We start from the raw sequence: 15,893 nt of genomic DNA, 5'->3' as shown, positions 1-15,893 counted from the left end.
GTAAAGCAGTGACACCGAGCAGGCTGGTCAATCAATAACCAGCTAAGTTTTGTTCTGCTCCAGCAAAATGACGACTTTGCTCCAGTAAGTGCTAACAAAGGCCCTTTTACCTTCCCTGTGCTGGAGGAGAGCACTATTAGTCACACTTCATTAGGCTTGTTTACAGAAAAGAGCTGGTCTCTAAGCATGTTATTGAAATACTTGTAACTCTGTGGGGCTTTTTTTTTTTTTTTTTTTCCTTCTTCCCTGAAAGATAAGAACTTTGGAATGTGGAATGGGGGAGGGTGGGAAGGCAGCCTCTGAGTGCTGTCAAGAAAACTGGTGGGTCCAGATGGGAATTGGAAAGATGAGTTCATGTTTAACCTGCTCTGTCCATCTGCATCCCTAGAGCCTTGCTGCAGTCTCATTTCTGTTGTCACGGTACTGGGGAGCTTTAATTTTGGCTTTTGTAATTTAGACAAATGTCAGGCATTCAGTTAGCTGTTCCTGAAAACATGAAATGAGGTTTCCTTACCCTGAAATGGTCCAGAGATGAGGCTTCAGTGATTTAGAACTGCATTTCTCAGTTGACTTTACTATTGAGTAGTCAGAGGAAATGTTTGCTTTAAACAATGGATGGGTTAGGAAAGATAACTTTTATATCAGTTGAAATTGGTGGCGGGTATAGAAATAATAAAAGAAGTTCCTCAGGTTGGAATTTGCAGCCCTTAAGATTCTAAAAGATAGATAGGCCACATTTATAGTAAACCTGGTCACCAGCAATGTGGGATAATTAGTGTAGATGCGCATAACTGAGTTTGCTTCACCTGGGAGGAATGCGGGAGGGCTTGCTGCCAGCTGCATTTCTGAGTGTGGAATTCATAGCATTTTGGCATCTCCTTCCATTCTTCAGCTTATGACCTGGGTGAGTTACAGGAGAGTTTAAAAGATGAGGACGCCATAGTACATATGCTGAGTGGCTTCTTTATGCCAGTGCTCATGTTAAATACTTTACATAAATCACATCTTATTTAATATTCATATTATCCCCATTTTATAGATGAGGAAACTGAGGCTCAGGTAGGTTTAGGTTAGCTCAAGATGAAGCAGCTACAAAGCTGGTTGTGAACAGGTGAGTCTGCCTCTGTCTCCAGAGACATGCTTTCAGGTGCTTAGGGTGCTCCATTTGACGGCCACTGTTTATTCTTTCTTCCTTCCTACTCCTCAAAAATGACTGCAGACTAAACTTGATTAGAGTTCATCCTTTCAGCTTTCCCTATTGCCTTCTGAACCGGAGCCACATGCTGTGGCTTCTCTACCAGAATGTGAGAACTACTTCTCACACTGCCTGCAGGGCATGGCCACCTCCAGGAAGAACAGGCAGGTTCACCAACAACTTAAGCCTCATTCACCCTGCTGCCAAAGGTGAAACTGAGTCTGGTTTCTCTGACATTCATATTACTTGTTTCCTTTCTAGATTTGCAAAGATAGTGGCTTTTTGGTGACACACAAAATGTACCCCTTTGTGTGCCATATACATGCAGATCCCTCCCATTCGCGCGCACGCGCGCACACACACACACACACACACACACACAGAGTTCAGAGAGGCAGTTCTTCTGTTTTCGGTTGCTGTTGTAAATTGCTATTTTAAATTTCAGTGAGTGGAATAATAGCAGAGTGATCATCTCCAGTAAATGTTGTTGGCCTTTGTAAAGAATAGCTTGTTCAGAGGTTTTATGATTTACAGAGGACACAGCTGGTGGCCAGCAGAGCAGTAGGAATGTATGCTCTCCTGGGCCCGGTATAGCTAGAGATGAAAAGGGCCCAGAGCTGGCACAAAAGCAAATAAGCGCTCTGACTTTAAATAAAGCATCATAATTTATAGGAAGCCTGGCTCTTCAATCCCAGTGAGACACATGGATCAGTAGCAGCTTTTTGATGTGGAGCATAATTGTCAATTGGTTCCCACTGTCTCCTTATAGCTCAAGGACTGGGGATGGTAAGAAATTACTTTAAGATACAGTCCTATAATCTATAGTTGTATTACACATATTTTGACAAGCAATTCAATAGCATTTAAACCTGGAACTCTGCTAATCACCCATGACCTACTGATCTACAAGAGGTGGTGCGTTTGTGAGGAAAACTAGGTGATGAGAGGTATTAGGAAGACGATAGCTCCTATTCCCTTTTCCTTGCCTATCCCTCCCCACAAGGCATAAGATTTTTCATTCTTACGTTTTATTTCCTTTGCATGTTTCAGTTTCATTCATCTTGGTAATTACTTTGCCTTCCTTCCTGCCTGCTCCTCCTTCCTTTGCTCCTGCCACTGGGGAAGAATTGGGCAAGAAACAGACTATACTGCCAGATACAGAAAATAGGGAAGTGGCAGATAGCTGTTAATGACTTCTCAAATTCAGAGCATTTTACACCCTTCTACGCCCTTTTAGTCCTAGAGTACTCTGTTTTTTGGTGAGTGGCATGGAGGGGGAGTTTTTGCCTGAAGGATGATTTATTTTTGTCTGGTTTTGCTGTTCTCTTTACCTGTTTTTTCTAGTCAAAGTAATGGCATTGTGGAGAGCTTGGGTATCTGAGTAGTTAACTTAAAAAAAAATCCTGTAATTAATATTAAGTGCAGGAAAGGACTGGGACCAATGATTTGAAAGGCTGCATTCTTTCAGTTGCTTATATTCAGTGACATCCTGAGTCTGACAGTGGGAGTAAGTGAAAGCTGTTTCCCTCTCATTTTGAGAGACCCTGGCCTTGTGCTATGTGCCCAGGGCCACTTGTAATAGCTGTCTTCTAAAATAACACTCTTAGGAAAGGGATGACCACTAGGAGGTAATACCACAAGATCTGTGTCATTATTATAGCTTGTAGTAGGTCTAGTTCAATCATTACAAAATACCTTTCCCAAACTTTTTAACACTTTTATTTAAAAGAAGAGAAATATGTCCTGACAAGCTAATGATACAAGCTTGTGAGACTGGTTTAGGGGAGAGGAGTCAATTCTGTTACAGTGGGCATTGAACCTTTGTCCTCCCATGAAGAGAGGGAGGAGGAAGAGAAGGAGAAAGCATTCTGCTACTCTAATGAGGAAATTTGGCTTTAAAAAAGGAGAGGGTTTGAGAAACCTGCCCCACACTAGAAATCATCATCATCCAAACTCATCAGGCAACCAGTGGTGCCTGAATTGGAGCAGGAGAAAAATTAAGTTTCAAACTTGGCATTAGAAATCAGAGTGATGCTGTTGCTTAGTTTGGTGGCACTAAGCCTCAAAGGAGGCAGCTGCTTACTAGGAAGTTTAATCAAAGACAAGAAATAAAACTCCTTGGTACAAATGTATACAGACAGACACTCTACACATGTACATATTCAGTTTATGCATTTGAATTGCTCCAAATGTCTGTCTCAGAAGACTATTTTTTTATTTGATTCTATCTTCCTGTCCTTCTTTGTCCCTTGCATCCTGCTGTGTGTTGACTGAGCCCTGATGGACCACAGCATGAAGACCATCCCTTTTGGGGTACAGGGGGTGGCTTTTGATGCATCCCAGTTAAATGTCTGACTTGCTGACCTTGCTGAAGCAAGCTCAGGGGACTTGACTTCTTCACTCCTCCCCCAACACTGTCACCTCAAACCTGTTCTGCCTGCCTGTCCCCAAAGCAGGGACTCCAGGAACCTTAGCAGAAACTACTAGAGCAACGGTCTACACAATAAGGGGTACATATTATATATGAATGGTGCAGTACATATGTTTTATTTTATTTTAAAGCTGGCCTCAAGTCATCAAGGGCAATGTTGCTTTAGGATATGTATGTTTGCCTAACTTAAAAGCAAATATTTTTGTTACTGATCAAAATTTCTGATTAAAAATTACTTTCAAAAGATCTCCATGTGATTTTTTTTTTAATGATGCTCTTTGTTACCTAAAATGTCTAAATTACACCTGTGACATTTTATAACTAGGACACTTGCTTGGTAGAACATACGTTTTGATTATTTAAAAGAAGTAAAGCATGTCTTTCCACAGTAAACAGTAATTGATCTCTAATGATCTGTTTTTTGTTTGTTTGTTTGTTTGTTTGTTTGAGATGGAGTCTCGCTCTGTCGCCCAGGCTGGAGTGCAGTGGCACGATCTCAGCTCACTATAAGCTCTGCCTCCCAGGTTCATGCCATTCACTTGCCTCAGCCTCCCGAGTAGCTGGGACTACAGGTGCTCGCCACCACGCCCAGCTATTTTTTTTTATTTTTTATTTTTTTTATTTTTTAGTAGAGACGGGGTTTCACTGTGTTGGCCAGGATGGTCTCGATCTCCTGACCTCGTGATCTGCCTGCCTCGGCCTCCCAAAGTGCTGGGATTACAGGCGTGAACCACTGCACCTGGCCTCTAATGATCTGTTTTGATTTAGCTTTTTTTTTCATGTTATATCTTGGGCCCTTTAAGTTTTCACTGATGCTTAAACTTGGTCAGTGAAAATATTGTCACCATCTATATGTGTGGTGCAGCCTCCCATGTGAACATATGGGACAGCATTTTAGTGTTACCGGTGGTGCCTTATAAAAGTCTTATTTCTGCTCCCTCTTCTTACTCACAAGACTCCTTAACAGGCCATTGTATCTTCTAGAAGTGGGAAAGGATAATGTTACTAGGGAAGCAAGAAAAAAGCAGCTAGGGCTTCTTTTAGCTGACCAGTCAGCTGGATATTGACCACCTGTCTTCATGGGAAAGAAATAGATGGCAGTGAATAAGCGAGAGTCTAGTTTTCCAAAGAAGCTCAATGATTTTCCCAAATCAATACAGCTCATCAGGCCTCAGAACAAAGGCTGCGGGGGAGGTGACAGTGATGGAAGTGGCTCTGTGTTCTTTTGTGTATTAAACCATAAGGCCCATGGGGAAACAAGGTTTCTTTAGCTGTGTAGTGTGTGTGTGTTTAGGGCTTATTCTGTGTATTTAGGGGGAAATCCTTTCAGATTTTTTTTTTTAAAAAGGATTTCCATAGATTGTATACCAATGATCAAATGTACTTTTGAAAGAGATAAGTACAGTCAAGTAAGAAAGACTATCATGTTTTAAAATGCAGAGTAGAACAGCATTTTTCCATTGCTTTTGTTGTTGCTTAAGGTTTCATTTTTTGTTGTCATTATATGTGGATTGGGTTTAGATGAACCAAAAAAAAAAAGTCTGTATTCAGATTAACCTCTGGCAAACCAGGAATCGTAACTACCTTCCCATAAACAAACCCTGTTCCTAATGCCCTGAAAATAACACCAAACCCTAATAGGAATGCTCAACTGTCATCTGAGAGTTTATAATTAACGCAGATAGAGTGATGCCAACATATTCCAGCCGCTGACAGAGAAGATCTATCCAAACCAGCAATTTTTAGCCCTTCAGTCCTTTAATCTTTAAGCTCACTGTGCTTTCATAAAATAGTACATTAACACCAGAGCAGTGTGTCTCTGGGGTTTATGACTGGGGTGGCGTCACATTAGGGCATAAAGTGTTTCATTACACTTCCTTTTGTTAGTACTGCCCTATCTCCCAAGCTCCATTGCCATACACTATTTGTTCAGATAAAGCCCTATGTTCAGGGTGACTAATCGCAGCACTGTGTTCCAGATGGTTTGATTACAGGATGTGGTTAAAGTGACTCTTCAAACATTCAGCCCAGCGGTAGGGCTCTTTAAAAAAAAACATACTGCATTTTATGGTCATGTGACAGCACTTACTTTCCCTGTCCTAGTGCTCTATATATACTTGGCACAGGTAATGGGAAAGTCCCTCTGATTTTTGGCTGGCAGGTATTTTATGAGCAACCTTAGTTGAACATTTTAAATTTTCCCAAATAATTATATTTGAAGAAGGATCTGTCTGAAGGTTGTAAGCTCCGAGGCTGGAACAGCGAAGCTTGTACTATACAAGATTCAGCTTTTACAAAGTACCAGTATTGAATACCACAGAGTGACGACAACATAATAATGGGGGGAGGGAGTCCTGAACAAAGAAATGGTGATAAATCATACCTTGTACAATAGTCACATTGTGTAAAAATGTAGGGTAATATGATATCTGAAATATATTAATTTTATCCTGTACTCATGAAATCAGCATATTGTGACATTTTGTCACCAATGTTTCACTAGAAAAAAATATATAAAAGGAAAGAAATCTGTAAACTTTCTTTTTTAAAGGCATATGGCATGAATGGGTTACCATTTGGTGTTATTCGAATGAGGTTTCTGTTTTCTGCTTGGATGCACATCAAATGCATCCAGATGTGGTAGTCTGAGAGTTCAAAAAAACTTCTGTCTGATTCCAAACTCAGCATTTGCGATGCTTGGCGAAGGCTTCTGTCCCAGGGATGAGGCACTTTAAAGACTCTGAAGCAGTCTTTAAACTCAATACAAACAGAATTATGTCGATCCACTGGGAAATCAGGCATTTGCCCTGTTCTTGAGGAAACAGCTTCACAAATACCAGAAATAATAATTCATAAACCACATTTATACCATCTTGGGAGCAAAGCCTCTCCACAGAGAATGTCTATCATCTATAAAACTAATGGGAGATTATGCTTATTGAAAAAGTATGGTAGTAATAAAAGGAAGTCACTGAGTAGGATTCAGTCTAGACTCTCTCGTCAGTCCTCCTGTAGTTAGTTTCTAGATGTTTAATGAATTCTCACTATTAGGTAGACACTGTGCTGCCAGGGGTTGTGGGTGCAGACACTGCTCCTATTTTCAAGGAGTGTCATCTAGTTGGAAGAGATAGGCATACTGTGTATATGAGCAGAGTAAAATATTATGGGGGCCATGTATTACGGTAGGACAAATAGCCTCAAGTTCAGACCTTGGAAGTTCTCCTTGTCATTCAGGGTCCCAGATGAAGGAGACTCTGCCACCTTCATCCTGAGGCCTTCGAGATCACAATAGCCATTTCCATTGCAGCCAGACAGAAAGGGATGAGAGGTTCTTATGGGCCAGGCCTGGAAGTGGCCCACATTGATCAGTTCTCTAACTTGATTTCCGTAGGACTCAGTCGCATGGCTGCATCAGACTGATAGGGAGGCTGAGAAGGAGTCTAGTTGTGAGCTCAGAAAGGGGAGGGAAACATGGCTTGTATGTTTCCATCAGGGCAAGAACTGTGTATGCAGTGCTGTGGGGATCCAGGAGAGAATGGCTGTCTTTTGGCGGTGTGCCTGGTATGTGTGTGTCTAGGGCAAGGATTCACAGAAGTGAGAACCTTTGCATTTGTCTCCATTTGCTTCTAACTCATTAGGAACTTTAACTTCCCCTAGGGATTTGGACTAAGGCATCTTCGAAGTTTCTTTTAGGGGAATTAAAAATGTGACATGAAGAATGGTTGAAGAAACTTGTCTAGGCTGGAGAGTAAAGAAGAGATAGAGGCTGGGTGTGGTGGGTCACACTGTAATCCCAGCATTTTGGGAGGCTGACGGGGGAGGATTGCTTGAGGCCAGGAGTTCAAGACCACCCTGGGCAACATACTGAGAGCCCATCTCATTAAAAAAATAGGAAAAAGAGAGAGAGCAGGAGGTGGGGAGAATGCCAACATGGTCATTATCCTTGCCTGGATGAAAGGCTGTTGAGTGGATGATGGGTGGACTGCATCTGCAGGGTATCAGGAGGCTCAGCCAGGACCAAGGTATTCAAAGACAAATTTAGTTTAACACAAGGAACAACTTTTTAACAAGATGGCTGGAAAATAACTAGGCAATCCTGGGGGAGTGCTGGTGAAATCTTCTATCAGTGATGAAGCTGGAGAGGAAAGGGACACACACGCACACACACACAGTCCTGAGGGTGTTGCACCAACAGTGCAGTTGGCTTCCTGGTCTTATAGCTATTGCACCCTTGGAACTTTGGCCCATCATGGTTCGTTATGCCTCTTACTACCTTGCAAGCTTTAGGCTTCTACTCCTATTGCCAATTCTTTGGAACTTCCATATTTCTCATTCAGATTCCCAACATAAGTCCCTGTTGGGCTGGCTGCCTTTGCTCCAGGTGCCCATCACTGGTCCAGTCAGATGGGGGCAGGGTTAGGATCACTGGTCTAGGTGGGGGCACCATGAACATGAAATCCAGGGTCTAGCCTGATGTGATAGCATAAGGGGCCTACTGTAAAAATGCAGGTAATAGACAAAACTATACTTCCACTTGTGCATCACAGTGTATGCCTGTGTCTGTTCTGTTCTTTTCACGCACAGACTCTTGAAGTACAGAGTTTGGATGGAGCTCCAAGTAAAACGTGGTTGATTCCATAGCACCAAATAGGCACCTAATGTGTACCCTGTAGACACACGCAATAAGTGTTTGTTGGGCTTGACATCTTCCTGGAAACCCTTTACAAAGGACATAACAGAACACTGACTGAAATCCTTATGAGGTCTCAGGCTTTTTTGGCTTGAGGAAGTAACAGGCTCAGGTTATATAATAAAGACCTTGTTCTTATTAAATGTTCTGTAGGTAATAGGCCTTTGGGGGCAGCATCTTAGACAAAGTGTTAACAGTACAAAGAAGAAACCTGTGTGTGGTCAGCACACTCTCAAACCATCCATTGTACTCTTCAGCTGTATTCTTACTTTATTAGTAATAAGCCTCAGATATTTTTCAAGTATAAAATGTTACAGGGCATTAGCTCTCTGACAAAGGCCAGGCCCACCCAGTCCATGGGTGGAAAGGGGAGAATAATAAACCTGGTAGAATACTTGAATATAAAGATGAAAAGTACCTGTATAGAGCGTCCCCAACACCTAGCTCACAGGCTAAATATTTGAATAAATGTGCATGAAAAGAAACCAATCTTTCTGGAATAAATGTACACTTATTTCCAATTTATATGTGAGAAATAGAACTTTATGCCCAGATTTATAAAATACAAATTTGCACTTTTAAAGAACTAATTTTCATCATGGGCATTTATGCCTTCAGTAAGTGTAGTCTGCTTTATATGACTGTGGGTTATAAAATGTTCAAGATTTTGAGATTTCAGCAAAATGATAAATCATTTACATGTTTTAGAACTTAAACACCACCTTTATACTTGGCCCTTCACAATGGGGTGTTGTCTAAACATAGACCTTCTTACAAAGAAACAGTACACTGTGTAGTTTATATGAGAAACATTCCTTAAGCCTTCATTCCAATATAGAGTGGCAGATTTGGCTGTGTAAACATGTGCCTGTATATATTCGGATGTGAATTGTGGGCAGATTTAAACACTCTGTGGCATTGTGAAGCGGCTCGTACATATAAAGAAAGATAGACACAAGCACACATATTTAATTAGCACTGCTTGATGGAGACTGTTCAAAATCTCCTTGGGTGTGAAGCATTTGTTTTGAGCATTTTAAATACGGAGTGCTTCTGGATAAATAAGGGTGACTTATTTAGGCCCTTTGAAGTTGAAAATGGATTTTTCTTTCCAGGACTTGATTCCTTCCGAGTGCAAATAACAACGGCATCACTTGTACTTCGATAAGAGGTCTGCTTGTGTGGCTTCCAGAAAGAGCAGCAGGAGATGTGAATAATTTTACAGTGAGGAAGTTGCAACTGCAGATTAGCCTTTGTGACAGCTTCAACCTGTGGCCCCAGATAACCAGTGATTAATTGCCTGCCCTGGGTCCCTTCCTTTCTTCCGGCTCCAGGTTTCCCTTGAGCCTGTATTGAGACGGTGAATTTCGTTCTGAGGGTTCTGCGTGGGCCGGCGTGCTGTGTGGAGCCGCGTGGTGGGGGGAGCGCAGCACGGTCACGCAGACCGAAGCTTTCACTGCACGGCCGGGCTCGTTAGTGCGAATGAGCCTGTGTCCCGCGTGCACCGAGGGAGCCGAGCAGCGCAGGCGGTCCTCTAGCCCCGCACGGCCAGCGCGCTGTGGGGGCTGCGTCCCTTTGCCTCAGCCACGCTCGCCTCTACCCGACCGCTGTCTCTGTGCTCCGGTCGGCCGCCTCGGCTCAGCCAATCAGACGCGAGTGCTCGCAGCGGGCGCCGGCCAATCCGCGGCCAGGGTTCTCTGGAAACGCGAAACCCTTAGGGGAAAAGCAATAACAAAAGCCTTTCACTGCAGACAAATGTTAAGTGTCTGTGCAGACTTTTCCTGTTTTTAATTTTATTACTGCAAGAATGGAAGGTTTGTTGTTTCTTTCATGTTTCTTTTCAAGCAATTTTAATTATACATTTGTGCTACATCAGGGACTCTGGAACGCAGTGATTCAGCCTATTGGATCTAAAGCTAAAATGCAGTAACCTTCTGGCAATACAGATATATTCCTGCACTGTAAATATAGCTGACATGCTAAAGAATTTTAAGCAGCTGCAAAGGTCTTTGACACCACACACAGTGCCCCAGGGAGAAGATGATGAGAAAACCAGCTCAGTCTTCCCCTTCGCCTCCTCTCCCCGCCTCTCCCCTTTCCTGAAGGGATGTGCTCATAAAGAATCTTTTCCTCCAATTGTTCTGTCTTGTTCAGATTTTGACCAAATGCCTAATTACCATGGATTCTCATCGCAATATGAAATTTTATACACAATGGTTTTAAAAAAATTTCCTGAGGGAATTACATTGGAATCAGCTATGATTTGAGGAAATACTTGCCTTGCTCCATCCTAGCCTTTCCCCTGCTAGCCTATTGCTACAATACACTGAATTAACACAGAGTAAATAATTCAGCTGTTGCCTAAGTAATAGCAACATAGACCATATGGGAAACAATTTTAAAATCTCCTTTTGAGACTTTGGAAAGAAATGGTTTGGAAAGAAATCGTTCTCCATTACTTGAGTCCCTACCATTCAAATATTTCACCTGCTGTTAAAAGATTCCCAAGGAAATGAGTCTTACCTTGTGAGGTTTCCCTTACCATAAAGGAGCACAGTACAGGTTTTCTGTAAAATTCACAATGGCAATGGTAATGCAAGTGAGCAAACTAGCTAGAAATAGATTTTGACTAATGTCTTCTGGTGCTTCCAAGAAAGAGTAGGGGTAGATGCAGAAAAGAAAACAAAGGCTCAGTTAAATATTTTATTTCTTTACCCTAATAATTTATGTATGTCTCAAAATCAAAGTTCTATTAAAATATGCTTTAAAGAAGTGATTTTTGTAATTTGGCATTTGTCCTCTCAGAAATAAAGAGGATATTATATTTTCTCTGTGACATTTGGTATACTAAGTGCACTTAAGTTTAGTAATTCACAGATGCAGTGCTAAATTAAACTGTCTGTCTGAAAAGCAGTTGGAAAAAGCAGAATGGCTTGCAGGAAACGAGTGTGTTAGTTTTGAGATTTCTTTTCTAATCCTCTGAGGCAAATGCTTACCAAAGTTGATTCCAAAGATAACCCCAAGAGTAAATCTATTGTGCACATTTATTTTCTTAAGAGGGCTATTTTAGGAGTCCTTAATAGGAAACAAGACCAAACACTGAAACAGATACAGTACCCAGGCTGATTATTGTCTCACAAAGTCAAAGAGGGGAGGATTAGGGAAGTGAAATCATAGTTGATTGTCTGCTATCTGGACTCTTAAGTCCCCACTCTCCTGTCTATGCCTATTTTTATGCACCTGCATAATTATTTTTTCTTAATAAAAATCACCATCATTTTATATTGTTGAATTGGAAACAAAACCGATTCCTTTCAATCACCCTCTGGTTTAAGCACTGGTAACTGGCGCTAGTTTATGTTGGCTGCTTGCCAAACGAAAGCAATTATGTGTAATAATAGAAAAATTAAGAGGTGAGTGTTGCTGTTTTACAGCAGGACATGGCAAAAACCATTTCCTTCTGTCAGCAGTATCTTGATTACACTCTCACACACAGTCTCACCCCTTTTGTACCACATGCGCACGCGCACGAATGCACAACACACATTATTTCCTGTGGGTTTTAACTTGAGGTCACTGAAACCAGAAAGAGGAAGAATGCAAACCACAGCTTTTAAAAGCAAATGAGAATAGAACTTTGCTGGCAAAAAAAAAAAAAAAAAAAAAAGAAATAATAAGTGAACTGGAAATAATAGTAATCAGTGGTAACTATGATCCTTTTTCATCCCCTGCCTCCTGCAGGTGTCCTAGTGGTCAATGTCACGTGGAGGAACAAAACGTACGTGGGAACCCTACTGGACTGCACCAAGCACGACTGGGCCCCTCCCAGGTACGAACAGGGCCTTTTATTTCTCTCCTTCCCCATCCTCTCTTTGCAGGGAAACTATAGAGAGAGATTCATAATACATAAAAGTGTGCCTGTAATTGAAACCAGGCAAAGGAGAAATGAGCAATTTAGCATTGAACGCAGTAAAATGCAGATGCTAGATTTCTTTTCTATCATCAGAAGATCTCTGCTCCCCACCCCTTCTCTCCTGTCTTTGTTTTCATTTTTTCTCAAAGTGGGAATTTGAACTGGATTGGAAGCTAGCTACTTGAGCTGTTTTTCTTTGTTTTTTTCTGAGGAAGAATATAAGCCCTTGGTAGCCTGTTCTTTTGCAGGTGTTGGAAATTGTCAGTCTTTTCCTTGACTGGGCCCAACCCTTAAGCTACTGGAATGTTGACTCCTGTTTGCTGCATTGTGTACTTTGTGATTTCACCTGGCTCTTTTGGGGATGCTCATTTTCACATCTGTTACTTGCTTCCATAGGTTTTGTGAGTCACCGACAAGTGACCTGGAGATGAGAGGGGGCCGGGGCAGAGGGAAGAGAGCAAGGTCTGCTGCTGCTGCCCCGGGCTCCGAGGCCAGCTTCACAGAGTCCAGAGGGCTGCAGAATAAGAACAGAGGGGGGGCCAATGGGAAAGGGAGGCGGGGCAGCCTCAATGCCAGTGGACGAAGGACACCCCCAAATTGTGCTGCTGAGGACATCAAAGCCAGCCCTTCCTCCACCAACAAAAGGAAAAACAAACCTCCAATGGAGCTGGACCTGAACTCCAGCTCTGAGGACAATAAGCCTGGAAAGCGTGTCCGTACAAATTCCAGAAGCACTCCCACTACCCCTCAAGGGAAACCAGAGACTACTTTTTTGGACCAAGGCTGCTCTTCTCCAGTGTTAATCGACTGTCCCCACCCAAACTGCAACAAAAAGTACAAGCACATTAACGGCCTGAGGTACCACCAGGCTCATGCACACTTAGACCCAGAAAACAAGCTGGAGTTCGAGCCTGACAGTGAGGACAAGATCTCAGACTGCGAGGAAGCATTGAGTAATGTGGCACTTGAATGCAGTGAGCCAAGCACAAGTGTATCTGCTTATGACCAGTTGAAGGCACCGGCATCCCCTGGTGCTGGAAACCCGCCTGGGACCCCAAAGGGAAAGAGAGAGCTGATGAGCAATGGCCCAGGTTCCATTATTGGTGCTAAAGCTGGGAAGAATTCTGGCAAAAAGAAGGGCCTTAACAATGAACTGAACAACCTTCCAGTAATCTCCAACATGACGGCTGCGTTAGACAGTTGTTCGGCAGCAGACGGCAGTTTGGCTGCTGAGATGCCTAAACTGGAAGCAGAAGGATTAATTGACAAGAAAAATTTAGGAGATAAAGAAAAGGGCAAAAAAGCTAACAACTGCAAAATGGACAAAAACCTCTCTAAACTGAAAAGTACCCGACCCATTGCCCCTGCCCCAGCCCCCACTCCCCCACAGCTAATCGCTATACCCACTGCAACCTTTACGACCACCACCACTGGGACAATACCTGGACTGCCCTCCCTCACAACAACTGTTGTTCAGGCTACACCAAAGAGTCCTCCATTAAAACCCATTCAACCAAAGCCCACGATTATGGGAGAGCCCATCACCGTGAACCCAGCTCTGGTGTCACTCAAAGACAAAAAGAAAAAGGAGAAGCGAAAGCTAAAGGACAAAGAAGGGAAAGAGACGGGAAGCCCAAAAATGGATGCCAAACTGGGGAAACTAGAGGACTCCAAGGGGGCCAGCAAAGATTTACCTGGACATTTTTTAAAGGATCATCTCAACAAGAATGAAGGGCTGGCAAATGGACTGTCAGAGTCTCAGGAGAGCCGCATGGCCAGTATCAAAGCTGAGGCCGATAAGGTTTACACTTTCACAGACAACGCTCCCAGCCCTTCCATAGGGAGCGCCTCGAGGATGGAATGCAGCACTTTGGTGAATGGGCAGGCACCAATGGCACCTCTGCATGTGTTGACCCAAAATGGGGCAGAGAGTTCAGCTGCAAAGACAAGCAGCCCGGCCTATTCAGACATATCCGATGCTGCTGACGATGGTGGTTCTGACAGCAGGTCGGAGGGTATGAGATCAAAGGCCAGTTCCCCATCAGATATTATTTCTAGTAAGGACAGTGTTGTAAAAGGGCATTCTTCAACTACAGCACAATCATCTCAACTGAAAGAGTCCCATTCTCCCTATTACCACAGCTATGATCCTTATTATTCTCCAAGTTACATGCACCCTGGGCAGGTCGGTGCCCCTGCAGCTGGAAATAGTGCGAGCACGCAGGGAATGAAGATCAAGAAGGAGTCTGAGGAAGATGCTGAAAAGAAAGACAAGGCAGAGCAGTTAGATTCTAAGAAAGTGGACCACAATTCTGCATCCTTACAACCTCAGCACCAGTCAGTGATCACACAAAGACATCCTGCCCTGGCTCAGTCACTTTATTATGGCCAGTATGCCTATGGGCTCTATATGGACCAGAAGTCTCTGATGGCCACCAGCCCTGCCTATAGACAGCAATATGAGAAGTACTATGAGGACCAGAGGCTGGCAGAGCAGAAAATGGCCCAGACTGGGAGAGGAGACTGTGAAAGGAAAAGTGAGCTCCCCTTGAAAGAGCTGGGCAAGGAGGAAACTAAACAGAAAAATATGCCATCGGCCACAATCTCAAAAGCTCCCTCTACTCCGGAGCCTAACAAAAACCATTCTAAACTAGGGCCATCAGTGCCTAATAAAACTGAGGAGACAGGTAAATCGCAGCTTCTCTCCAATCACCAGCAGCAGCTTCAGGCCGACAGCTTCAAAGCTAAGCAGATGGAAAACCACCAGCTTATTAAGGAGGCTGTAGAAATGAAGTCTGTCATGGACTCTATGAAGCAGACAGGTGTAGACCCAACCTCGAGATTTAAACAAGTAAGATTGTGGAGCGTGGCCCCAACAGGGAGAGAGCAGTCTGAGACTTGTATTATACATGTCTGGGCTTGATCTGGTTAGACTTCTGACACAGGAAAGAAACCCACATTAGTTTTTTCCTCTGCTCTTGAAAAATACCTTAAGATTCTCAGGAGTTACTATGTAGCTCTAAAATGTACATTATCAGTATTTTCTTGTCATGGTGTATAGTAAAAGGAACTGTGGATGTGTGCTTTGCAGATTTGTGTTTCATGCCACTAACTTGCTCTGTGACTCTGATGAGGTCCATTAATTTCTTTTTTTTAATTTTTTTTATTTTTTTGAGACGGAATCTCGCTCTGTCACCCAGGCTGGAGTGCAGTGGTGCAATCTTGGCTATCTGCAACCTCCGCCTCCATTCAAGCGATTCTCCTGCGTCAGCCTCCTGAGTAGCTGGGACTACAGGCGCGTGCCACCATGCCCAGCTAATTTTTTGTATTTTTAGTAGAGATGGGGTTTCACCATGTTAGCCAGGATGGTCTCGATCTCCTGACCTCATGATCCGCCCACCTGCGTCAGCCTCCTGAGTAGCTGGGACTACAGGCACGTGCCATCATGCCCAGCTAATTTTTTGTATTTTTAGTAGAGACGGGGTTTCACCGTGTTAGCCAGGATGGTCTCGATCTCCTGACCTCATGATCCACCCACTCTGGCCTCCCAAAGTGCTGGGATTACAGGCGTGAGCCACCGCGCCTGGCCAGGATCCCTTAATTTCTTAGTCCAAGGCTAGGGCATTCCACGATGGGGCTGCTGAATTCTCTTCTAACTCTGAGA

General features: G+C 43.2%; 1 protein-coding gene across 4 annotated transcripts in view; it reads left to right on the top strand.

Moving 5' to 3' along the window:
- Positions 1-15,893, top strand: part of ZNF608 (zinc finger protein 608) — a 112,582-nt gene that overhangs the window by 87,597 nt on the left and 9,092 nt on the right. For all 4 annotated transcript variants that reach the window (XM_054488631.1, XM_054488630.2, XM_054488633.2 and 1 more), the window contains exons 4-5: positions 12,058-12,145; positions 12,626-15,080. In XM_054488631.1, the coding sequence (XP_054344606.1) occupies positions 12,058-12,145; positions 12,626-15,080 (2,543 nt within the window). The remainder of the gene's footprint in view (positions 1-12,057; positions 12,146-12,625; positions 15,081-15,893) is intronic.

The sequence above is a fragment of the Pongo pygmaeus genome, chromosome 4 (genome assembly GCF_028885625.2).
Source record: "Pongo pygmaeus isolate AG05252 chromosome 4, NHGRI_mPonPyg2-v2.0_pri, whole genome shotgun sequence".
In the NCBI taxonomy this organism is placed as follows: domain Eukaryota; kingdom Metazoa; phylum Chordata; class Mammalia; order Primates; family Hominidae; genus Pongo; species Pongo pygmaeus.
The sequence above is the reverse complement of the archived record's forward strand: the minus strand, read 5'-3'. Positions and strand labels throughout refer to the sequence as shown.